This window comes from Drosophila persimilis, unplaced genomic scaffold (genome assembly GCF_003286085.1).
Source record: "Drosophila persimilis strain 14011-0111.01,24,50 unplaced genomic scaffold, DperRS2 tig00000431-arrow-pilon, whole genome shotgun sequence".
NCBI classification, from domain to species: domain Eukaryota; kingdom Metazoa; phylum Arthropoda; class Insecta; order Diptera; family Drosophilidae; genus Drosophila; species Drosophila persimilis.
In genome coordinates this window covers 1,597,184-1,621,410 of record NW_020825312.1, presented here as the reverse complement: position 1 = coordinate 1,621,410, position 24,227 = coordinate 1,597,184, and the positions used below count along the sequence as shown (strand labels likewise).

The window sequence follows — 24,227 nt, the reverse complement described above, 5'->3', positions numbered from 1 at the left end:
TGAAGACTTATTTTTTGAAGATTTTTCCTTTCAACTACAGTTTGTTTCATGAAGATATCCCGCCGGAGCCCCTGTTGCTAAATTCTTAAAACCAAACTAATTTCAAAATTATTTAGTACACTTTTTATTTCAATTGTAATTGTAATCTATTACGTTTCTGTCGAAATTAGGCGAATTTCGAAACACGTGATAATTCTACAGCAACAACAACAAATTTTCGCATGCCTATGAAATCATGCGATAAAAATAGACGTGATGACGTCAGTATCAGCCTGACCGGTGGGCGTGCGAAGACTCACGTTTACAGAGCAAAAGCCGCGATAAGCTTGGCGCCAAAGTCGCGTATAAAAGGTTGGGCTGCGTTGGACAAGATATCATTTGTTTGTGTTCGAGTGAAGCGGCAGCAGCAGCAGTAGCAGAAACAGCGAAAGCGTAGACAGTAAGGTGCTACTTGTATTCTAAATAAAACAGGTCAAAACTAGAGTGAAAATGTCGCAGCCCGATAGCGTGGAGAGTAAGCAAGCTGCGCCCCAGGAATGCAGAGATTGCAGCGGTCAACAGCCCCCTGCCACATCCGTAGAGGTGGAGGACATGGGTACTCCTGCGCTGGAGAAGCTCATACGCAAGGCTAACATAGCCCAGAAAATGCTGCAGGATGTGCTGAAGCAACTGGAGAAGCAACAAGCTACTCCGGAATCTCGACGGGATGGAAAGCATAGGAGGGAGCACCGAATGTCGAAGCACCGACATTCTGCTGGAGGTAAACGACACAAGGGTCATGATCCTGCCACTCTTTCGTTTTCCAGCTCCAACAGCGATGGCAGTGTGAGCGACTGCGAGCTGATTGCTGTGTCAGAGGAGAGGACTTCCAGACGGCGACACATCCGTGACGATCGCAAGCGGGATCGTTCCCGCTCTCGTGGTCGCTCCCGTGGTCACTCTCGTGGCCGATCCCATGGTCGTTCTCGTTCCAGGTCCTACACAAATCCCCGACGACCCACTGCCTTGCCTTTGGCATTGCCCGTTCGGATTTCAGTGTGAGTAGCACCTGGTTGAGATCCATTATTATCCATTATACGTATTTATGAAAAAATAAGAATAAAATGCAATAAAAATTGTTAAATATATAAGCTTTAATCCGATTTTCAATTTTGAGGGAACTAGTGGTATAAGCAGGCGCATTCTGCCCAATGCGTTGATAATATGGAATATTTTTCTGTGTATTTTCATTGGCATCACGAAGCGTAATTGGCTCAAAAGAACCATAGAGTCAACTGGACCAGTAATCGCTTTGTGGAGGATAGTTACTCGAGGTGAAACTCTTCCATCTTCCGTTCCTTCCAGATTCCGGTGTAGTCTTTGCCCTCTGGAGTTGTTTCAAGTGAGATCCCATGTCCTCAACCTCTACAGGTACGTGACGGGGCAATAGTCCGCTGCAATTTCGGCAAGCTAGGGGTATCTTTCCATCGGCAGTTATCTTACGTGCTCCGCTAGCAGGTTGCAACATTTTTGGACTATTTTTCATCTAGGTCGAAGAGAATTGTTCTGGCTTAATCCGATTCCCTTGAAGAGACTAATTATACTGCTTAAAGCGATCATGCATCTTAGGGCTTTTATAGGGAACTTTTTAACGTTATCGCAAAGTTTGCTCTGTAAATGTTTAGAAATCAGATGTCTAGCATTCGCAGACACGGCTATGCTGATGAGGTCATACTGCTGCTAATTTCCATGAAAAATGCTAGGTATTTTATTTTATTTTTAAATATTTCTTATATTTTTTAAATGCTGTTGGTTTTTACATTAATAGTTTTATTTTGTAGTTGTTGTGCTAATTATATGTAAAACAAAAAAAAAATTGTTTTTCACTTATTATATTTGGTTTTTTTTGTTTGTTGTTGCTTCTCGTTTTGATTGTGATCTATTAAGTAATTTCTCTTTTGATTTGTAGACTTTGCTGTTGTTTAATAAATTCGTAAAATTCGATGTGAATGTAATAAACCATTTCTTTGTATCGTATAAATAAATTCATATAAAAAACGGACTAAACATCTGCAGCGCTAGTGCGGCAATATAAATAAAGAGTGCTCGGATCCCTGGATCTCTGTTGTTCTGCAGTAAATGGGACTCGAAAGAATTAATGCCCCATAAATTGCCTCAAGTGAACACCTTAATCTTCAGTTTGTCTTGTGGATTTAGTGGCTTACTTATTTATTGTACTGGTATTGTATAATTTAAGAGAGCTTTGTCTAAAAACAAATTTTGGCACATGGTTCCGAAAGGGGTCTGATCTGTTCCTTATTTAATTCTGGCTGCGGTTGTGGTATGTGGTATTTGGTATATGGATTTCTTATGTATTCGTAGACTAGTTAAAATACAGCTATGTACTCGTATTATGTGGATTATTCGATACAAACTAAGAGTTATATTAATTTGTAGTTTGCTTGTCTGCTCTTAACTTGGCGTTCTGTACTGCTGCTGCCTCTTGATTGAGTGTTTTGTAATATTTCAAAGTTTGATTACGATTTGGTATTTGATTCTACTTTCGCTTCACATTCTTTTCATTCTTTTTAAAAAAAATTATCTACAACTAGACGAACGACAGTTACTGTAATGGAAACACTAATCGTGTCATATTATATATGAATACTGCTTCAGCTGGCGACACACTCGACATTGTACATATGTTACCTACTATATACCATATGTACATACGTATGCACATATGTACTTCGAGCTACATTTAGTTAACATGTTCATTGTGATTTCTGTTGGTTTCCTTGGAGTCATGTCATGCATGCATCATTGTCAGTCCATTTACGTGGTTGCCTTTTGGTTATTTACAAAATATATCAATATGTAGATTCGCTAACAACTAGATAAGTAGATCCTTCGCTTTTGTATATCTCGGTGTGCATATACATACGTACATACATATACATATGTGTGAGCATTATTTAGACATTCATACACACCCACATACATTTATAATCGTAAATCGTAAATATCCAATACATATAAATTTGTACACAGCATAGATCTGAGTTATGTCTTAGATTCCTCGCTTTCGCCCGATGCTAGCGCTAAAAACTCAAACCCACAGCACTACTTAGGAGTAGCAGCCTATAAAAAAAATTATTCAGTACGAGTACGAGTACACACGATGAAAGACAGTTCGGGTACGGTACGAGTACAATTTGATACCTCTACAATACCAAGCTAGTATTCGATAGTTGAGTTGTTTTTTTTTGTTTTGTTTTTTGCAGTTAGTAGTTTGAGTTACAGTTTCGAGTGATACACGCATTAGTTGTTATTAGATGTTAATAGGTATGCTTAAAAGACTACGTTAGTATATGTATGTACATACAACATTTGTGGAAGTTCGACAACTGACCTGGGTTCTGGACACATGCCATATACATACATATATATATATGTATATATGAGTACGAGTACGAGTATGTATGTACATACGTACGGGCATGCACAATCGTTAATACTTAGATATAGTATGTGGGTACGAGTACGATTACGAGTACGATTATGACCTCTATATACGGGGTAGGAGAGAGATTGCAATGGGATGTGTTTTTTTTGAGTATTCTCGTTTTGGATGGTTGTGCAGAATTTTGATATTGATTGTCCGAAAGTTTTCACTGTGTCATTGTGTGACTGGGGGGGAGGGAGGTTTCGTGAGGTTTTGGATTGGCAAACTGGTTACGGGGTCAACCGGGTGAGAGGAGGCTCAGGGTTCAGGGAGTTAAGGGTGTTCAGGGTGTTCAGGGTTTCTGGGCAAGATAAAAAATGCATTATAAAATGTACAAAAAAACGGCCCGGCTGCGGAATAGCTCAATTCCCTACTTTTTCCTGCTATTGCCTCGGGGCGGGGCCTCATCCTATGTGCTGATCCTGGGATCAGATCTTACCAATGTCTCAGACGGATATCGAGTAATCCGATTTCTCGCTAAGCAATTTCTGGCCTGGAGCGGGTGAATGTTGTTGTGGGCGTGGTTGTTGCAATGGCTGCTGTTGCTGCGGTTGCGGCGACTTGGAATGCGCCCTCTTGTGTGGTGGCTGCTGCTGTTGGCGTTGCTGCTGCTGCTGCTGGTGCTGCTGCTGCTGCTGCTGCTGCTGTTGGTGCTCCTGCTGCAACTGGGATGTGGTGGAGGAGGGGCGCGACCAGAGCGAGGATCGCTGGCCGAGCTTTAGCTTCTTGATCGTGTCCACATCGCACTCCACCTCTGCCAGCTCGATGCGCTCGCCCAGCCCCTCCTCGGCGTGGTGGAAGGCACCGGGAGTGCACTCGGCCTGCAGCTGGAGCGGATGCAGCGTTCGCAGGATGCCAGCCCTGCATGTGGAAGCGTGTGGAGGGGGACAAGACACAAGAGAGAGTCCAGAGTTGGTTGGTGAGAGTTGGTGCAAGAGCAACCACAGCTCAAGCTTTCAGTTAAGACTTAGTGGTTTTGTTGTTGTGGTGTTGGTGGTGGTGTGTGTCGGGCCAGATTAATGGGCTCCCTCGGGTCCACACACCTCACCGTAGGCCAAGTCTCATGTCTGATCTATGGGATCCATGTAGGTGCAGGAGATCTCGCCGCTGTCGTAGCCGAAGCCACCACCGCCTCCAACTCCCCCGCCACCTATTCCCATGGCCATGGCCTCCCTGCCAACATATTCACTCCCCCCATTGGCCGTATCCTATTTGGGCAGCGTGGGCGCTGTAAAGAACTTGGACGAGAGCAGGGCCGTCGAGGGGTTCAGGAGCGTGCCGCTGCTGGCGGCGACGCCCTGATGGTGATGGTGGTGCGGTGGCTCATGCGCGGGCATAATGGACTTGTGTGGAATGGGTCGGAACTGTGAGGATGGGGGCATGCAAGTCACAGGCACAACGGATGCTAGGGGACTACCGACGACGCCATCGAGGCCCACCAGCTCCTGTCCATTCACATGCATCGACGACGACGGGACGGACTCGAGCTGGTGGAGCTTGGGCGTGATCAAGAGGGGCTGCTGTTGCTTCAAACTACTACTGGTCTGGTTGGGGTTATGGTTCTGATTGTGGTTTTGGCTATTTATCTGCTGTTTGTGGAACTGTTTCTGTTGCTGTGTGCTGATCGATGGCGATTTGACCAATGTGGGTATGTGGCATTGTATGGAGTCTTGTGATTTGAAGGTGCTCGATATGGATTTCAGATTGCCGCCAACGCCGCCTACGCCGCCAACGCCGCGTGGAGATAGAATTTTGCTCGAGTTGCCGGATGATGTGGCTGTATTTGTGGCAGTGGTGTTTGTGGTGTTGTTGTTCATTTTGTTGCTGTTGTGGTGGCGCGGTGTGGTGTTGGTGGAAAACTGATATTGCTGATGATGATACCTGGAGCGACCGCGTCGTGGCAGTGACTTTTGCTCGGACATTGGCGACAGGTCGGAGGATGTGCTTGATTGTGCTCCATGGTAGATGATGCCTGCAACACAACACAACGATACGGTCGGATCGGTTTGGTTCGGTTCGGTTCGGTTCGGAGCGAGAGGAAGAAAAGAACGGAGGAGAAAAGAAACGAAAATATCGGGCAGATAGAGAGAGTTGTTGTTCGGAATGGGGCACAAACAAAACAGCTTAGCGCTAACTTAGGTCTAATCTTAGGGCTAACATAGTCTTGGTGTTGGTCTGATTCTGATTCTGATTCGGATTCGGATTCGTTTGGTGTTGATTTTGGTGCTGTGTCAGTGGATGTGGCATGTGTGGCATGTCTGCTGTACGACATACTACAGATAGGTTATCGAGATATTGTGATTTGGAAAGTGTTGAATTAGTCTAGAGTCTGCAAAAACAAAGCAACACAAGAAGAGAGCAGAGCTGGCAGATTACATCATTTCAAAGCCTCCAAAACAAAAGCTACATTGAGGGAGAGCACTCCCTTAGCGGAATACATTAGCCAATATTTAGATACATGGATTACGGGTGTGTTGTGCTCTCCCTCAATGTACAAGAGAAAGGAAAGCCAAATAATACGTTAGTTTCGATTATTTGAATGGAAAGGTTTTGCCACTTCCCATTCAAACCCATCCGATCAGAAAGAAAGAATAAATACGAGTACACTCGTATAACCTCACGACATGAACTTACTGTGCTTGATCTTGCCCTCGTGCTGGTTGGAGGACTCGGTGCGACTGGAGGTCAGCTGGTCCTGGTCCGACTCCGACTCCTCGCTCTCCGGCTCTGTCTTGCGCGAGTGGCGTCTTCGGTTCTTCGACTGCACATGGAACAGAGCAAAGGGAATTAGTGGGGTCTGTCTGCCGGTCGGCCGGTGGCTGAAACTAGCGACTACGGAAGCGCCTGGGGATGGAGCGCCTCTCGAAACGAACAAAGGATAACTCAAGATTGGAAGATTGGCAGGTGACACGATGCAGGGGGCAAGCACTCGCCCCCCTTCGTACGGCATACAATTATGGCATTGCAATTAAGGGATTTTCGGGAATACGGTATATCGGGGATAAAACAAAGGATAATCGAGCAGAACAACATAAAAAGCACGTTACATTATTACTGGGAAAAACACTAATTGTCGAACCACTGACAGAGGTACGAGTACAAAGAGACAAAGAGAGAGAGAGAGCTAAATCAAGGAAATGATTAAACAAACGCACGATATTATGAAACGGTGAGGTCTGATAATAATTATGAATTGTCTTTGGAGGACGTTGGTTGTGGTGGTGGTGGTGATGGGTGGTTGGTTTTAGTACCGCAGCTGGTGGTGGCGATGAACAGCCCTCGGCCAAGGCCCTCTCGTGGTACATGAACGAGTGCAGCAGCGTGTTGGCCGGCCCGCTGTGGTGCGGCTGGGACATATTGCCCGCCTCCGACAGCTGGAATGTGGCATACGGCGAGATGTCCTCGGAGGTTTCTGCGAAATATACCGAGAGACCGACCGGCGGCAATGAGAGAGAGAGTGCTTTTTGAGATCGAGTGACAGCACTCCACTCCATGACATACCTGGAATCTTGTCATTGTTCTGCATGGACACCTTGTGGATGGTGGCGTAGTAGCGCTCACGCTGCGCTGCCTCCGAATTGGCACGATTCTCCAGCGACTCCTTTTGTATTTGGTTGCTTTGCTCTGCGGGCGATGGAGCAGGGGGCAGAACTGAGTCAATTAGGAGAGTCACCTTACCCTTCCCGGCCGCCTCCTCCCCCCCTTTATACTTACTGTGCCTGTAGCAAATGATGACCATGGCGATGGTGCAGATCATGCCCGAGAGCGCCGCTATGCTGGGTATCAGCAGGTTGATGTTTCCATAGAAGACGGTCGGACCTCGCTGGCCGCGCTGCACGATCTCCGGCGGCGGTGGGTCGCCGTCCTTGGTCAGGGTCACGAACGAGAACTCCGCCTGCGATGCCCCGGCCACATTGTGAGCCTCCATGCGCATCTGATAGAGCGTCGACGGCTGCAGATTGGGCACCACAACGCGTCGCTGCGGTTTCAGGGCATTGGACACTGCAAAAGGAACGTCAAGGAATGAGATCAGCGAATAATCCATGGATATCAATCAGACACTCACCTAGCACCCACTCCGTTTCGGGATCGTCAGTCATGGCGCGGTACTGCAGCACAAAGTACATCAGGGGGCAGCCATTGTCCGGCCAGGTGTGGAGGCGGATGAGCACCGACGTGGAGTTGGGGGCCAGCAGACTCGTGGAGGCGGGCATGCCCGGGGCCTGGCCCTGGGTGCGCACGTGCAGCATGATGCTGGTGGGAGAGGTGCCTACTTTGTTCTGGGCGCTCAGGTGAATTTGGTAGGTGCTGCCGCAGACCAATCCCTTCAGTTCGTGGCTGGAGGCGTGCCGCGAGAGCTGCATCTCGTCCGTGTTACCCGAGCCGCGGCGGTAGAACAGGGTGTATCCAGTGATGGGGGCGTTGCCGGTGAAGCCGCACTTCCAGTGCATCAGGATGCTGCTGGAGGTGGCGCTGGTCACATAGAGGACCGGAGCGGAGGGCGGCACCTGCACCACCAGCGTGTGGGTGAGGCGGTCCGTGCCAATGCCATTATCCACCTGACAGCTGTAGTTGCCCCCATCGGCCAGCTGGAGGTTGTTGATGATCAGATCGCCCGAGTCCAGCAGCTGCGAGTTGTGCAGGCCGCCTTGGCGGAGGGCCACGTCCGACTTGAACCACTCACGCTTGGGCTTGCCGACCGCCGTGCAGGGCAGCGTGACTGTGGCGCGCCAGGGCCGTACTGCTGGGCCCCCGAAGGAGATAATCCTGGCCGGCACACGGTTGGTGGTTATCTGCGAGACTACCCTGGAGCTCTTACCCTCTCCCACGCGGGTGCTGGCCGTCACCCAGAACTGGTACTCCATGTGGGGATGCAGGCCCTTCGACTCGTAGAAGTGCTGCTGCGACGGCAGGCTCCGCTTCTCGTTGTTCAGCTCCTCCCGGCCATTGACCACACGCGTGTACAGACTGTACTTGGTGATGACTCCATTGGGTTCGGTGGGCGGCAGCCAGGAGATGTAGAGCGACTGCGTGGAGCTCACCACCACCTTGATGTCTGCCGGCGCCTCGGGTACATCCTCCTCGCTGTGACAGAACAGGGCCTTGGACACGGATCCGTCTCCCATGCGTGTGTGGGCCAGCACCTGGATGCTGTAGTTCGTGTACTTTCGCAGACCCGTCAGCACCATTGTCAGGGCCGTTGTCTTGCGGGACTCCACCTCGTCCTTGCTGGGCAGAATGTCGTCCATGATGGGCTCGAAGACCAGCTTGTAGCCCTGCAGTAGTCCGTTCGTGTGGTATATCGGAGGCGGCTGCCAGGAGACCTGCAGCGACTGCGAGGACAGGGCGGCACAGCGCACATCCTCCGGGGGACGACTGGGTACTGAGGCGGGGAAAGCATTGATATCTCTGAAAGACTGGGGGGGGATCCAAGGACACTCACCATCTTCCATAGTCTGCGCAGCGCTTGGCTCGGAGAGGGGTCCAGGTCCCACCTGATTGAAGGCCTGCACCACGACGTTGTAGCGGGCAAACTTCGCCAGTCCGCTCAGTAGGAGCTCCCCGCTGCCACCATCGCCGTCGCCCGAAACGGAGGTGAAGTTGTAGGCCGTGTTCCCGGAGCTGGCCAGCTTGTAGCCCACATTGTAGCCCTGGATGTCGCCGTGTCGGAGCTCTGGCAGCGGAGCCACCCAGCTGATCAGGAGCTCGGTGGAGGACAGAGGTCTGGCGGAGAGATTAAGAGGCGGGCCCGCTGGGCGCTGCGGCTCGGTGCGGACAATCAGCTCCTGGCTGGGTGCACTGCGTCCCGCATTGCCCTCGGCTATAACCCTGAAGGCGTACTTCGTAGCCGGCTTGAGGTTCTCTATCAAAGCGTTAAACGAGGGCGGATCCTTGACCTCCAGCTGCTGCCACTGTTCCACGAACAATGCTGCTAGAGAGATAGATGGCAGAAAATATATCATAAATCTTTGTGAGGAAGTGCTGTGCCCACTTACGATCGGCCTCCCGGTACTCCACCAGGTACTTGGACACATCCCCTGTTCCCAGGGATTTGGGCTGCCACTTGAGGTTCACCGATCGACTGCTAATCATGGCCGCTTCCAGAACGCTGGGTGGCTGTGGCGGCTCTTGGACCTGCAATTGCACCAGCTGCTGATCGTTGCCGTAGAGATTGCTGGCCCTGCAGAAATACGGCCCACTGTCGGTGGCGTCCACGGTGCGTATTTGGAGCTCCGCAGAGACTCCGTCCGGAGTGGCCTCCTGCTTGACGGATATCCTGGAAGCAATGATTGAACTGAGGCTCCCCATTACGCTTATTGGAGGACTGCACTCACTTGTAGTTGGTCGACGGGTTAAGGGTGTTCTTGCCAGAGCGCATCCACACGATGTTAATCGGCTTGTCGCCGCTCACGGCGCACTGCAGCAGCGCCGTGTCGCCCTTCTTCACGGTGACCGAGCGGGACGTGGAGGAGAAGTACGGCGAGGCTGCAGATGTGAGAGTCGAAGTTTAATCACCCTGTGGACCCAACACTCCCCCCCACACTCGGCAGATACTCACAGTTCACTTTCAGTTGTATGACCTTTCCGATGCCAGTGCCGATGCCATTGTTGGCTTGGCACAGATAGAATCCCTCCCGATCCTCCTTCACGTGCTGCAGCAGCAGCGACCCGTTGGCCAGGAGCTTGGTGAAGGGACGTTCCCGAACTTCCTCGTACTCTCCAGATTTGCTGCCTGCGAGCGGGTGAGAATGGGTGAAACTTTCGGCTATTGGGGGATCCCGCTCTGTGGGTGGTGGTCTCACCTGTGGCCTTCTTCCAGACAATGCTGGGCGTGGGAACGCCCTGGGCCTGGCAGTGCAGCATAATGTGCCGATTACGCTCGACATTCGCGTCCGCTGGCTCGACAATCCAGCGCGGTGGCACTACGGGGCGTATGGGTAATGTAATGCAAGATGGTGGTTAATAGAGTTTCGAAAATTCGATCTGTATTCAAATGAAAAATGCTAGGACATATAGAAGAGTAAAGGTTCTTAGAGATAGATAGATAGAGATATGGAGAGATATAGACAGAGACAGAATGAGAGAGAGAGAGAGGAAAAGTGAAGAGTTCTGGCAAAGTAAAAACGGCAGAAAATAATTTTGGTTTACGTTCTTTTGGATTTCCTTGTGCCTAGCACAAATGTAAAAACTTGGTAGAAAACTTGGTAGCATATAGAGTATGGTATGTAGTAGGAGGAACTTTCAACTAATGTACAAAAGGATAGTTTGCTCGGGTGGTTGGTTTGCTTCAAAATCAAATACAAAATCAGTTTTCATATGCAACTTAGTCAAAAATCGAAAAATGATAGAAGTCGATGCTTTTGTTTGTTTGTTGTTCATTATTTAAGATTATTTTATTAGGGGATATCCAAGGGAAAATGATTTAACGTTTTAATGTGATTTGTTGGTGTGCAAGGATTTTTATTTTTATATTTATTTGAATTTAAAGTAGAATTTTAATTTTATTCACATTTAAGTTTTGTTATTTTCGCCCACGCTCTGTGCCTCGCTGTTCGTTGTTTGTGGGACAACAAATTCGCAAAAAAAGATTTAAATATATTCTGGTATATTTTGCGCATAAATTAGAAAACAAAGGCATGCCAGAAGCGCAATGGAAAATTGAAAATGGAAAATGGAAAATATATTTGCATCGAAATTATGGAATTCGCAACAAAAAATGTAACGTTATGTGTGGGTTTTTATAGTAGTTTTGGACACGCAGCTAACAAAACACAGGCGAAACACGAAAAAAGCGAACCAATAAAACTGAAAATTCCACAAATAATCTCCCCGATAGGCCACGCCTCCGCCCAGTGAGTGGTTTTTTGAAAATGTTCCATAAATCATGAGGCCAATGAAAATGTTTACTTAGCAGCTGCATTTAATTGCCAGGCTTTTGTTTGTGCAGCGCTAACAAAATAACAAAAAATATTAATTAAAATTAAAGCCACACAAGGATCAAATATACGCGCAATAAATGAAATTATCAGCTGGCCCCAGGGTCCAGCCAGGCATTAATTAAAAGCATTTCTGTTGATTTAATTTCTTTCTTTTTGTTTGTTTGTTTTTTTTTTTTGGGTATTTTTGCAGAATTCTTGTTGGCACGATACAAAGCGGGTTAGATATGATAATACTCGTATATGTATTTCGAATGCGGGGGAAAAATCATTGCACACAACAACAGCAGTAGCAGCAGCAGCAGCAGCCGGAGCAACAGCAGCCTGGGAAATCAAGCATGGGGAAAACTGATAAAATAAATTAAATTTTGGATTTGTATTCGTCAAATGGATATACTTAATTGCCCCCTGGAAAGGCGCTTTGCGGAGCAATTTTTGGGTGTGGAAAGCATATAATCGTTCAACGGAAAACAAACTGAAAGCAGGGGCTTAAGAACGGAAGAGAGATAGCAAGCAACTCATAGATAAATGGAAATGAAAATTCATTTTTCACAGCAGTACGCGCATGCAAGGCAGTCGCCAGTCGGTAGTCGGTAGTCGGCAGTATCGTATGCATCCTATGTACAGTTTGCATGCGGAAACAAAAAGTGCACTAGCTATGGGGTGGAACAGGAACAGGAACAGGAACAAACAAACACTCATTCTAACTACATTAGCAAATACTGCGAAGCTTTAAATCTTATCTATTTATTTGGTTTTTTGTTTTGTTTCTTCTTTCATCTCGTTTTGTGGTTCTGTTCTTTTATTATCAGTGGTATGTATGGATGGTGTTTTTTTTTGCTCTGCAACAAGATTATGTTTATGCATTTGGGTACAGTCACTCGAGCTAGCACTAACAATCACACAGACGCAAGCACACGCACACACACACACACATAAACGAGAGAGGAAGAGAGAGTTAGAGCAATTAGAGTGACCAAAGCCGAATAGAAGCTTAAGCGCGTGTTTTGTGGCATCTTCGGGGGATTTGTAGCTCTTTCATTCTTTTTGAGCGTTTGCTTTGTTTCCCTCGTTCGTTAATTAAGCACAGAACAGCACATCAAGGGATTTGGGGGATGGGTGAAAAAGGAAGAACGGAACAAAAATGAGCAGAACAAATGGAAGTTTTTGCATTTCTCCAGTATTTTCTAGATGCAGCAGCAACAGCAGCAGCAGCGACAGAGCGATAGAGTGCGGCAGCGGCAGCGGCAGCGACAGCGGCAGCGGCAGTAGCATCGTCAACATCAGCAGCGACGGAGGCGAAGGCAAAAGGCGAAAGGCGAAAAGGCGGCAACCAAAAAATGTATGAAGCGAATAAAGCAAATGAATCTTAAAGCAGCTTATTTTCCATATTTATGCATGAGTATTTGTATAAATTATAAATTACAGCGCATCACGAATGCAGTGCGCTCTCCAAACTCCCACAAACTCAATTTGAATGGGGGAGACTGGTGGAGTCCCCTTTTACATATTTTCGGTGCGAGAGCTGGATAGTGCACCTGTCGCGACTGTCGTTTAAGAAGCCACTCAAATGATATTCAGCAAATAAAAAGATACATTATATAATACGAGTACTGGATTATGTGTGTAAGAATTTTATAAGGATTTTTGTTTGTTTTGTTTCGGTTTTTGGTTTTTGGTTACGAAGCGCATAAGAAGCAGTGCAGTTAAACGGTTTACCTGGTGAGAGACTGTTGTCAAAAAACCCACAGCGTGCCAAAGCGACTTAAGGGTGGATGGACTCTTATACGTATTTGTTGATTAGTTTTGATGTTGGGTTTTTAAGCGGAGGGCAGGGCTTTCATTTAGTTATGATCGGGCTTTCGGGGCTTTCGGGAGTTTTTCTTTTGTGAGACTCAAAAAATCAAAGCACGTTCGGACTCGGGCCCGGGCTAGAGCCAGAGCTGGTGGGGTGGGGCAGCGTTGAGCTGCCCCAAAAGCTTGTCAAAAGCTTAGTTTATTTAAAAATCAACCAAAAAAATATACATATCATCAAGAACGGAAAATAACCAGTAAGAAGCTTTTCTTGAATACATCAGCGGGAAAGCAAAAAGTTATTGAGGGGCAAGTGAAGATCGCTTAGTTAATATTCGTGTATTATGTGTGTGGATCGGATATGTTTTGGGGTTGGGGGTTGGGCGTTGGGGTGGGCGTTCAGTGTGTTCAGTGTGTAACCTTGTACGCTACCTTTGACCTGCAACAGAGCTGTGTACTTGATCTCGGCCGCCGGATTCTTGGCCACGCACGTGTACTCCCCGGAGTGCGTGGCCGACAGCGACGGAATGCTCAGAAGCGAGCTGTACTGATCTAGCATGGTCACATTGGCCCCCAGCAGATCGGGCAGCGGCTCGCCGTCCTTCAGCCAGATGAGCTTCAGGGGCGCGTCGCCCCGCGACACACCGCAGACGGTGCGAGTGCGCATGCCCTCGGCCAGGCCCTCCTGGAAGGCGAAGGGTTCTATGCTCGGCGGCACTGCAAGAGGAAAGATCATGCGAAACTGGTTAAGAATGGATCTGGATGAGGAGTCCACCACTGATGACTGCAGACACTGTTGAAACAGATGACGAATCCTCGTTGATTCCCACGTTGCAACGCGCGATCGCTGTTCGGGTTTCATTTGCTTTTCGTTTGTGTGGAATTGGTTAATGAGTCGATTGGTATACGTATTTGAAGATTGATTTACAGCTAAACCTTCGCAGTTTTGTTAACACATTTCGAATGAAAACGCTACTAAATGGTATTTATGTATGTATGTAGTATTTAGTATGTAGTATGGTATTATCTCAGATATTTGTACAAACATTCCAAAGTCGAAACATCATTTACAGAGGAGAGAGTAAGGAGGAATATTTCAATGCATTTCAACGGGTGGTCTGCTTGTGTGTTTTTGTGATGAATCAAAGTGCATACGGAAAGAACTCAACTACTTGAAATTGCAACTAAACAGGATTACTGGTATATGGTATATGGTATATGGTATACGGTATACGGGATAACGGTAGGAGGCTGTCTCAGGCTGTGCTGAGAGTGCTCCGCCGGCTCATGTGTTTACCGTTGACCAGGAGGGCCTGAGAGTTCTCCACCTCGGCCGCCGAGTTCCGCACCACACAGGAGTAGTTACCGGTGTGGTCGCTGCCCAGGTTCTCGATGACTAGGATGCTGTTATACTGGTCCACCTGCTTGACGGACATGTGCTGCGTGGGATCGATGGGGCGCCCGTCCTTGCGCCAGTTGATGGTCAGCGGCAGGTCGCCCTTCACCACGGAGCAGGTGAGCGAGGCGCGATCCCCCATATTCAGCTGCAGGATGTTCGTTTGGAAGGGGCTAAGCTTCGGCGGCACTGCAAGGGATTCGGTCAAGCATTCGGTGAGCACAAACGGAAGCAGAAGGAGTCAAATCAGAGCTGCTCGTCACCCGGACTTGGCCCAGGGGGCAAAAGGTTGCGAATTATGAAAATTTAATCAGCGTCGCGCTTCATTAGGGCGCGAATTCATTAACATTAACTCTGATGAAAAAAGGGACTCGACCCGACACTGTTTCTCCCTCTGCTTCCTTTTTTTTCGTTTTTTTTTCCTTTTTTTTTGTTTTTAATTTACAAACTTTTAAGCTTAGATTATTGCGCATACTTAATTACAGTAGGGCCAAAAAGTACACACACACCCGACCGAACAGAAGACCGAAACAAAACAAAATTAAGCTGAACCAGAAGCAGAAAAAACCCGAATGGAACGGAAAAAGGTTGGCAAAAGGAAAGCCTGAAGCGCCATAGGAAACTACTTAGTTTGCTGTTAATAATTAAAATGCAATTTTCACTTCGTTTCGTTTTGTTTCGTTTCGTTTCGTGGCCCGCCGCCGCCTGATGTCATCGCTGTGGAGAAAGCTGTGAAAGAAAACAACCTCGACCCGGTCTTCTTCTCTGTGCCTTCGTTGGGGGAACACAGGGCCCTCACATACGAGGAGGAGTGTACGAGTACTAACCTATGACCGTCACCTCGCCGCTGCGCCGGGCACTGTGGCCCTGCTTGTTCCGGGCCCAGCACGTGTACACGCCGGAATCGGAGTTCTTCTGCACGGGACTGATGGTCAGCGAGCCGTCCGGCTGCACACGCTGTCGTATGTCGTCGGGCAGCTCCCGGCCGCCGCGCTCCCAGTGGATCTCCTCGATGGGATACCCGGCCACGGGGCACTTCAGATTCAATGTTTCGCCCGAGACGGCGGTCACCTTTGGAATCAGACGAATGTACGGTAGACCTGTGACATAGAGAAAGACAGAAGGAGAGCAAATATTTCGAGAGAATGAGATGGTATGCAAATGCTTAACAGATTTGAGCGCACGTTGCTTTTTTAATAATTCAGTAAGCAACTACAACTACAACTACAACTACAACTACAGCTTCAGTTGCAACTGCATTTGCGGAACAGCAAGGAGCAGTGAGCAAGGCGCCAGGAGCCAGGAGCCAGGAGTCGGGCAACCGGAAGCATTTCACAATGTAATATGCATATCCTGCCTGCCCATCCGCCCCTTCCCCTATGCCAAAACACTTTTCGGGAAACGTGGAAGGAAATAATGCAGCAAATGCCGGCCCTGGCGGCTGTCGAGGGAGTGTAAAATGGAAGTTGGAATTGGGGTGGTAAAGGGATTGTGGTTCTGGATTCCTTGTGGATTCTATATATTTTTTTTCTGCAGAATATGCATAATTTTCGAGCATGTCATACGTGAGTCGTGTGGTTCGTGTCCCTGTCCCTGTCCCTGTCCCATGCCCTGATCATGTGGATGTGTATACCGGCGTGCATTGCACGGCGGGAGGAGATTTTTGTAATCACCGCCATTACCAAGTCGCGCAATCAGCGACATCGCAGGGCTCTAAACTAAATGATGATGGTGGGAGTGGGATTCACTCCCCTTTCTCCGGCTCCCAAAGGCAGACAATGTTCGTGGGGCATGCGGAAATTGTTAACAGACTTGTAAGTATGCAGAACTTTCTTTCCGTTTGATTATCAGGCTTAGCCGTTTTTCTTTTGAATCACTTTTGTCACATTACTGTCGGCAGAGTCGAACTTTCTTTTAAGTTTTTTGTTTTGTTTGTATTCTGCGGCGGTGTCCATTAAAGATTCCATTTCATTATGATGATGGAAAAGTGATTATCTGCACTTTGCCATCTGTTTTTTAAACTATTTATTTTCCAAGTTTTCCGTAATATTTTGTCTTGTAGAGCATTACAAATTCGCTGCTGGCTTCTACCAGAGTTTTCTTGACTTTATTTTTTAACTTTTCCACTGCAAAACTTTGTAAACATGGCGCAGTTTTTGCCGCTGCTGTCGTTTTGTGTTTGTGCTCCTCCGCTCCTCCGCTGCTCGTCTCCTCTCTCGCTCTCGCTCTCCTCAATCCTCCCTCTTCCGTGCCTGGCAACGCCATTTTGTTTGCCTGGCGACACAAAAATATTTGATTTCTTGCAAAAACAAGGCAGATGGTGTGCGGGCAGTGCAGAGTGGGCCAAAAGCACTGCAGCCGAGAGACGAGAGCCGAGAGAACGGAGAGAGAGCCAAGAGCCATGTTCAACAAAAGTGTGCGCCTCGAACAACACTTCACTGCTGCAAGGGCACAAAGCAAAGATGGGGAGCCGGATTCTGGGGGACGTGGGACATGGGACACGGGACATGGCAAACGTGTTGTAAAACAAAATCAAGCAAATGTAGGCGAATGCCAGAGCGAAAGAGGAGCTCTAGCCACGGCAGGAAAAACGTTTAAGTGCATGTGTAAAGTAGCTGCCCATGTTTGATATATGTTCGTGTACATATACTAGTATAAATTCGACTCAAGAGCGGGGCTTGAGTGCCGAACGGAGTCTGTACGAGTCGGATACAAACTTATTTAGATGTTATCTAATTATTTATCATATTTTTGGGGCGGAATCTGATCATTCCAATTCCCCATTAACATCTCTCACGACTAGCGATCAGATCATAGCCACAACCTTGTCATATCAAAGGCCAATCAAAATGTTTGCCTTCATAAACTCTTTAGCTTGTTTCTTTCCGAGAGAAGCAAGCACACTGAAGTCGAATACCTATGTACCATACATATATATGTATATGCATAAAAATAAATGTGCAGCAGAGGGCTTAAAGTGTGATGCGAGTACAACATACCATATATATTCAGGCGGGCCGCATGCTGCACTCGACCCGCACGGTTTTCGGCTATGCAGGCGTACTCGCCGCCATCCTCGACCATGACGTGGCTTATGTTAACATGACTAATTACATCGCCATGCACTGTGATGTATTGTCCGATCATAAATCTGCAACGACAAAAAGAGAGTGGAGAAACAAAGGCGAGAGAACACATTAATATGGAGAGATTTTCAGCGGGTGCACGCGGCGTATGCGCAATGTGCGGGTTTTTAGAATTGTTTTCGTGTTGTTGTGCATATTTAAGCGACCCATCTCACACCCCTTGTGGGGTGCATGCACCACTGCACCCACTCGTCATCCTCAAGCTCAGGCCCGGGCACATTTGAAATGCAGCCTGACCCAAATCCTTTGGCCGTAGGCATCATTTTGTTTTCGTCGCCATGTTCGGGCCGTAATGAAGGCTGTCAGATTGTCAGTCTGTCAGACGCTGGCCGCGCAGTCGGGGCTTAGCATAGTTTCTATATTGCTGTCAATGTCATGTGCCACGCCCACGCCTATACACACACACACACGGTTCTTCCACTCTTCCACTTCTTCCACTTAATGCGGCCGTTACGCTCCAGCGAAAATAATGAGAAAAAAAGGATTTCATGAGACGCTCAAGTTGGCATTAAGTTCTGTTCTGTTCGCTCGCTCGCTTGCTGGTTTGTTTGCCTGTTTCCTTGTCTGCCTGTCTGCCTGGGCTTCCTATTGGCACAGACATTAATTACAGCCAACATTGTTACGCATACGCCATGTGGCACTTGAACAAACGGCGGCGTCTTGTGTGGGGGATTCGAATCTAAGCCACCCCCAGGCTCATTAGTTTGCGGCTCAGAGGCAACTTTTCAATTGGCATTACGGTTGGAGTTCGAGTAGCAGCTATAATACTCGTACTACTCGTAGCAACGTAGGGAAAGTAATTACAATTTTAATTAACTTTTGCAGCAGCCCCATCCGCTGCCTGTGGTGGGAGCTTATGAATGCATAAGCCTCGCCAGAGTGCAGCCCTTCGCCCGGCGATTTCTCTGCCAGAAAGCGGCCAAGTCAAACCGAAGCCGAAACCGAAAAATCTTTGCCGTTTTATGGAGTGGCGTGGAGTGGAGTGGCCAGGCTTGTAAAAACACCAGAAACTGAAACTGTAGTTAAATGAAAATGAAGCTGTGGCACACACAGACAGAGCGGGGCTGCTGCAGCACTTGAGCGCATTGAAACAATGGCGGGGACAAAATTGCAACAAAGTTGCACACATCCGCATCCGCATCCGCATCTGCACCCGTCCTGGCCGTACAGAGAGGGTCCTCATCCTCCAATGGCTTAAACGGCATTGCACAAGTTTAAATGTGTGTGTGTGTATGTGTGTGTGTGTGGGGCATAAAACGCTTTGGCTGCAACAATATAAACCTAATAGCTTGGCGCGGCTTTTGTGTGCTGTTTTAGCCTGATTGTTGTGTGCGTCCTCTCCCACCGCCCCCCGTCCGTCCGCCCGCTCTGTGGGCGGCTTAATGCCAGCCAACTAAAAAGGGAAACAAGGACAAGAATCCCTAGGTGCGACTTGGGGCAGAGGGAAAAGTTTTTGGTGGCAAAAGTTTCCGAAATTATGAATTTCAATTTACGCGAATCGAGTTTGCACTTGGCCCAGTGGAAAAAGTGTGTGCTTGAGCCGGATTACGACGCTGGCGGTGGCTGGAAAAAGATCCCAATCACTTGAGTTTCCAGGCACAGATTAGGGCATCCTCTATCCTGTATCCTCTACGGGCATGGACGGTTTCGTGCCACAAATACATACGTACGAACAGTATCTGCTTAAGAGCCTTCTCGTTTCGGCCGAAATTACACACAACATTTTCATAACGCCTGCAGTGGCAGACTAACGCATCGCATCACATCACGCATACACGCCTCCATCTTGGCAGCTCCAACGCCCGCCCAAACGGAAGGAAGGAAGAGGAGGAAGGGCAGGGGAGGAGGCAGGGAAGGCGGCAGCCACCGCCGCAGACAAACTTTTGAAAATGGCGTAAAATGAGCGTTTGAGTGCTGAGTTACCTCGTGCGCGCAATCATTTAATTTCCGCCCCAAGGCTCCTCCTTGCCGTCTGGCTCCTCGTAGAGCCTCTCCATCCGTCCTGCCTGCCTCCCTGCTGCCTGCTGCCTGCTGCCTGTCTCCCTGTCTGCCTGTCTGTCTGCCACTCCGATTGCCTTCTGGTGGGTCTGTGTATGTGTGTGTCTGCATTAAATAAATACACTTACCAAGTTGATATACCTTTAAACCGAATAATGTAAACCACTTAAAACTCGGCAATAACAACGCAAACGAGAAGCAACACAAAATTTATGCAGCATTGCGGAGCAGGCAAATTAGGTTGCCAGGCTCAGCTCGGCTCGACTCGGCACGGCACGGCACGGCAGGATAATGCCTCCTTCAGGCATTATGTGTCAAAATTGTGTCGCTCAAATAACTTTTAAATTAAAGCCATCGGCGTCAACTCCGCACAAGTTTTCAAAAGCAAATTTTCACACCACAGTGGTCGGAACAAATTTTTGTAATCAATTTTGCCTTGTGGTCAAGCCATCTTCCGGCTATGCCGGACACCAGCCATCCGCCTTATCCGCCTCATCCGCCCTACCGTCCACCGAGCTGGCAAAGAACAGGCCTCTCCTCGCCGCCTCCCGAGTCAAAAAATTCATGACAATGTCGTCGACAGCTTTAAGATGCAGTCCCAAGTGTTTTACATGCATAAAATTTCGCATGCTTTTTATGGGGTCTTCAAGTGAAGTATTGAAGACCTGCAGCTATTGCTGGGCATGGTGGACTGGGTATAAGTCTTTATACTTGTTCATAGAAGCGGTGGAATAGAGACTCATATTGCAGCTCAGAAAATCAGAGTATCAAGGACTTTAGAAGCTAGACTTTAGAAGCTAGGTCGTTAAAGAAGGAGTGACAAGGATCGATTTCTGCCAGGGTATTTCTCAGGCGACTCTGTTACCACACTGCTATCCATTATCTCATCAAAGTGATAGCACTCTCGGCTGCTGCCCTCGACATATTGCATAAGTTTTAATTAAAATATTGCGCAGATGGGCGACGCAGGACAACAATCAGGACACGGCTGCCTGTCCCTTCGCCCCTTTTTGTTTCGTTCTGGATCGCATCACTAAGCTGGCGCCGAAGTCAGTGGCAAATGCAAATAAAAACTGATTTTGTTTGGTATGCGGGCAGTGCCACGGCCACGGCCTCTGCCCCTGCCACTGCCACTGTCACTGCCATGGCTACTGCTGCTGGTACGAGTATTTTTTAATCAACAACAGAAGTCAACAGTCGCCGAGTGAAAACTTTGACTTGCAAATCATTACAGACGTAACTCAAACAATTAGTGGCAGCTGCCAACGAACTGCAAATGAAGTACGGATCCGGCTACAGACTGTCGCAAAGACAAAAAACAAAAACCAAAAAACAAAAAAACGAGTTGGACAGAGTGAGAAAGGGCGATAAAAATCGAATGAAATGCCGCTGACAATGTCGGAGAGACCGAATTGGCAATCAATTCAACTCGTATTTGTGTGTACCATAAGCAAACAAACTATTCCGTATTCCGTATTCGGATTTCGGTATTCCGCATTTTTCGAGTCTGAATCGATTCGGTTTTGCTCCCATACGATCCAGGCGACTCGACTCGATTTGATGCAAATGTCAATGTCATTAAGGCCTCGCTTAGAGAATTTAATAAAATTGGCAGAGGGCCAACTAAAAATGCAATTAAATGCGTAGGCTATAGCCAGATCCATGGGAATCAAAGGCGGGCCAGTACGCTCTCGGCCAGGGCTTAATTAACAAATAGAAAGCCTGGCCAAAACCTTGGGCCAGACACAGACACAGTCACACAGTCACACAGTCGCACAGTGGTAGTGGAAATCCCGGGGTCCCACTAGAAGTGAATGAACGCTGAAGCAGACGACGACGATGACGACGACGACGCCACCCAACTTTCCAGCCACCCACCCACCTCTGTAGGCGCGGCAGTCGGCAGCCACTTTCTATATGTGTGTATATTTTTTTTATTTAAAATATCTGTGTGTGTGTGTGTGTGTTTTTTGAAAGGAAAATGCAAAAAAAGAAATGGGGGAAAAGCAGAAAATACACACAAGGACTGCACGACTGCAATAAATGCAACCACAGCCACAACCGCAGTAGGGTGCCGCAGTTGAGATAAATTTTTGTAGAGAACGCCCGCAGCGCTGCCATTGCCAAGCCCCCTTTAGCCCCACAGCCCCACATCCCCACCACAGTCCATCCCCCTCGCTTCCCTCCCATGCAGTTTTCAACAAGTTCAATTACCTTCCGTTTGATGGCAGCGGAAATCCGTCCAGTGTCCATGAAATTTGCGGCGTTGGATTGCCGGCTGCAGAGCACTTGAGGCTCACAGCTGGTCCCGGCTGCAGGGTCTGCTCGATGAAGCTGTACAGGAGCACTGGCGGGGCATCTGTAGAGGGGAACACATTAATATTTTAGCCATAAGCTAGTTCTCGGCTAGTCCGACGAAACTTACCCCCCAGCTGCAGCTCGGCGGTGGCCTGGAAAGTATCGCCCTCGGGTCGTCGCACCACACACTGGTACATGCCCCGATTCTCGCGGCTCACGCGGGACACCATCAGTGTGTCCTCGACGCGGCCCGACGAAGGGAGCTGGCGCCCGTCCTTGTACCACAGGATATTCTGCATGCCCACGGGGCTGCCGTTGCTGGTCACGAGGCATCGGAACTCGGCCGTGCCCCCCATGTGGACGCTGAGCACATTCGGCGAGATCTCCACTTGGATGGGCGTGGCCACGGTGAGGCGAAGCTCCGCGCTGGCCTCGCCACCCACATTGCTGGCCGTGCACTTGTACACGCCGGAGTCCTCGCCCGTGACGGCCTCAATGGCCAGGATGGGGCCCAGCAGTCGGACCCGGGGGCCGCTCAGGACGGGCAGTGGTCCGGCTCCGTTGTGGGTATACCAGCTGTGGGTCAGAGGAAGAAATTGGCAAGATTTATTCGGTCCGACTATTATAAATGGATTCCATTAATCGCGATTTTCAATTGGAAACCCTACAAAATGAGTAAAACGAAAGATGTGGGGTAAAAATAAACGCTGCAATCCATTCGGCAATTCCAGGCATTGGCTACGTAATGCACATAAGGAAATTGCTTTTATATACATGTAAATGGTAGATGAAATTCCCTCTTTCAAGTCGTCGGTTAGCATACTTTCCCACAGACTTTAATTAATGGACCAGACTTTTTGACTGGCAGCTAGAGTTCATTTGTCATGGCTTTTGCTGAACATTTTCTAACAGAAGATAAAGTTTTCCCCACAATTACAGAGCCAAGGGACACCGTCCTGAAGTTCAAGGCCTTGGGGACTACCTTTATGCTCTTCCAACACATTTTCAGTATGCACTTCTTTTGTCTAATGTTGCATTAATCCTCTGCCGGCTCATTATCCCCACGCTACTCTTTCCTTTCTGTTTTAATTATTATGAAATGGCTGCCAGTGAAAACCCTCGTGCTGCAATCTATCTATATATCCATCCATCCATCCATCCATCCATCCATCCATCCATCCTGCTGGCGTTGTCTGGTCTCGCTTATAGATTCTTTTGTTTCCAGCCGGCAGTCTGACATTGCCCCTCATCTACTCGTATGAGTACTCCTGCAGCACTCCTCCCCAACAGTTTCTACTTTGTTTTACTTGTCTGCTTATCAAAGCGTAATTATGGCTGCACATACGTCTGTCCGCTCATCGTGTGTCCGCTCATCTGCCTGTTGTTGGCGCAGTTTTGCGACTATGCACACATCATTACCTATGCTATTGTTGTTGATGTCTGGGCTCAACGTGGCGTATACGCAAGCCATATATCACACATACGCCCCATCGTCCGTCGAGAAAGTTAGTTAGCTCACATTTCAATTAGGGCTCCCAATGGAGCCGGCTCTTTAGACACTTTTTATATTCTTGTTCTCGCTCTACCTTTTTCCCGGATCAAAGTCAGTCTCTTCATTTATTTGGCCGCAAACTAAATGCCCTGCCCGCACATTTTATAGATGTATGCGTTCCAATTAACGCACACAAGTGCTCGGCTGCCACTAATAACTAATAGCAGTCTGTGTGTGTGTGTGGTGTGTGTGTGTGGTGTGTGTCTGTATGTATGTGTGCCGCAGCCAGCGGCAGAGTCAGAGCCAGAGCCAGAGCCATAGTCATAGCCATAGCCACAGCCATAGCCTGTCAACGTCAAAAGTTTCACCAGAAATGTGTGCTAAAGCCTTTCTGAGCGGTAGGTCGTGTATGAGTATGTGTGTGTATCCATCCCATCGATTTCTGCCACCATACACACCTGTATTCGGGGGAAGGACAGCCCTGAGCGACGCACAGCAGCACCGCGCCCTCGTCCTGCGACACCTGCACATGAGCCGTGTGCTCCACCACACTCGGCGAAATGATGCCGCGATGCGCTAGAGCGGCGGTAGAGATGATGGAGAGATATTACATTGGTTAGGGATACGAGTGGAAGTTACGTGGCCACGATATGTGCTCTGATGGCTTGGCTTCGGTCTCGCT

The 24,227-nt window shown here is 48.3% G+C and overlaps 2 protein-coding genes across 3 annotated transcripts in view; one reads left to right on the top strand and one right to left on the bottom strand.

Moving 5' to 3' along the window:
- The first annotated feature begins 401 nt into the window (after positions 1 to 401).
- On the top strand, positions 402 to 1,137 carry LOC6596103 (RNA-binding motif protein, X-linked 2). The gene has a single exon (XM_002021220.2). It carries the CDS (start codon positions 490 to 492, stop codon positions 1,039 to 1,041), a length of 552 nt encoding a protein of 183 aa, XP_002021256.1. The 5' UTR covers positions 402 to 489; the 3' UTR covers positions 1,042 to 1,137.
- Positions 1,138 to 2,184: 1,047 nt separating this feature from the next.
- The window catches only part of LOC6596106 (Down syndrome cell adhesion molecule-like protein Dscam2), a 29,041-nt gene continuing 6,998 nt past the window's right edge, over positions 2,185 to 24,227 (bottom strand). The window contains exons 5-22 of one of the 2 annotated variants that reach the window (XM_026989771.1): positions 24,004 to 24,121; positions 22,181 to 22,629; positions 21,970 to 22,114; positions 17,611 to 17,762; positions 15,439 to 15,711; positions 13,648 to 13,932; positions 10,288 to 10,407; positions 10,044 to 10,217; positions 9,820 to 9,970; positions 9,481 to 9,761; positions 8,928 to 9,413; positions 7,551 to 8,867; positions 7,199 to 7,486; positions 6,986 to 7,108; positions 6,736 to 6,896; positions 6,119 to 6,245; positions 5,366 to 5,456; positions 2,185 to 4,345 (exon numbers count right to left, since the gene is read on the bottom strand). In XM_026989771.1, coding sequence (XP_026845572.1) covers positions 3,931 to 4,345; positions 5,366 to 5,456; positions 6,119 to 6,245; positions 6,736 to 6,896; positions 6,986 to 7,108; positions 7,199 to 7,486; positions 7,551 to 8,867; positions 8,928 to 9,413; positions 9,481 to 9,761; positions 9,820 to 9,970; positions 10,044 to 10,217; positions 10,288 to 10,407; positions 13,648 to 13,932; positions 15,439 to 15,711; positions 17,611 to 17,762; positions 21,970 to 22,114; positions 22,181 to 22,629; positions 24,004 to 24,121 — 5,156 coding nt within the window. In that variant the 3' untranslated portion in view covers positions 2,185 to 3,930. Of the gene's footprint in view, positions 5,457 to 6,118; positions 6,246 to 6,735; positions 6,897 to 6,985; positions 7,109 to 7,198; positions 7,487 to 7,550; positions 8,868 to 8,927; positions 9,417 to 9,480; positions 9,762 to 9,819; positions 9,971 to 10,043; positions 10,218 to 10,287; positions 10,408 to 13,647; positions 13,933 to 15,438; positions 15,712 to 17,610; positions 17,763 to 21,969; positions 22,115 to 22,180; positions 22,630 to 24,003; positions 24,122 to 24,227 lie in introns of both variants that reach the window. The other variant, XM_026989770.1, reaches the window with a different exon arrangement.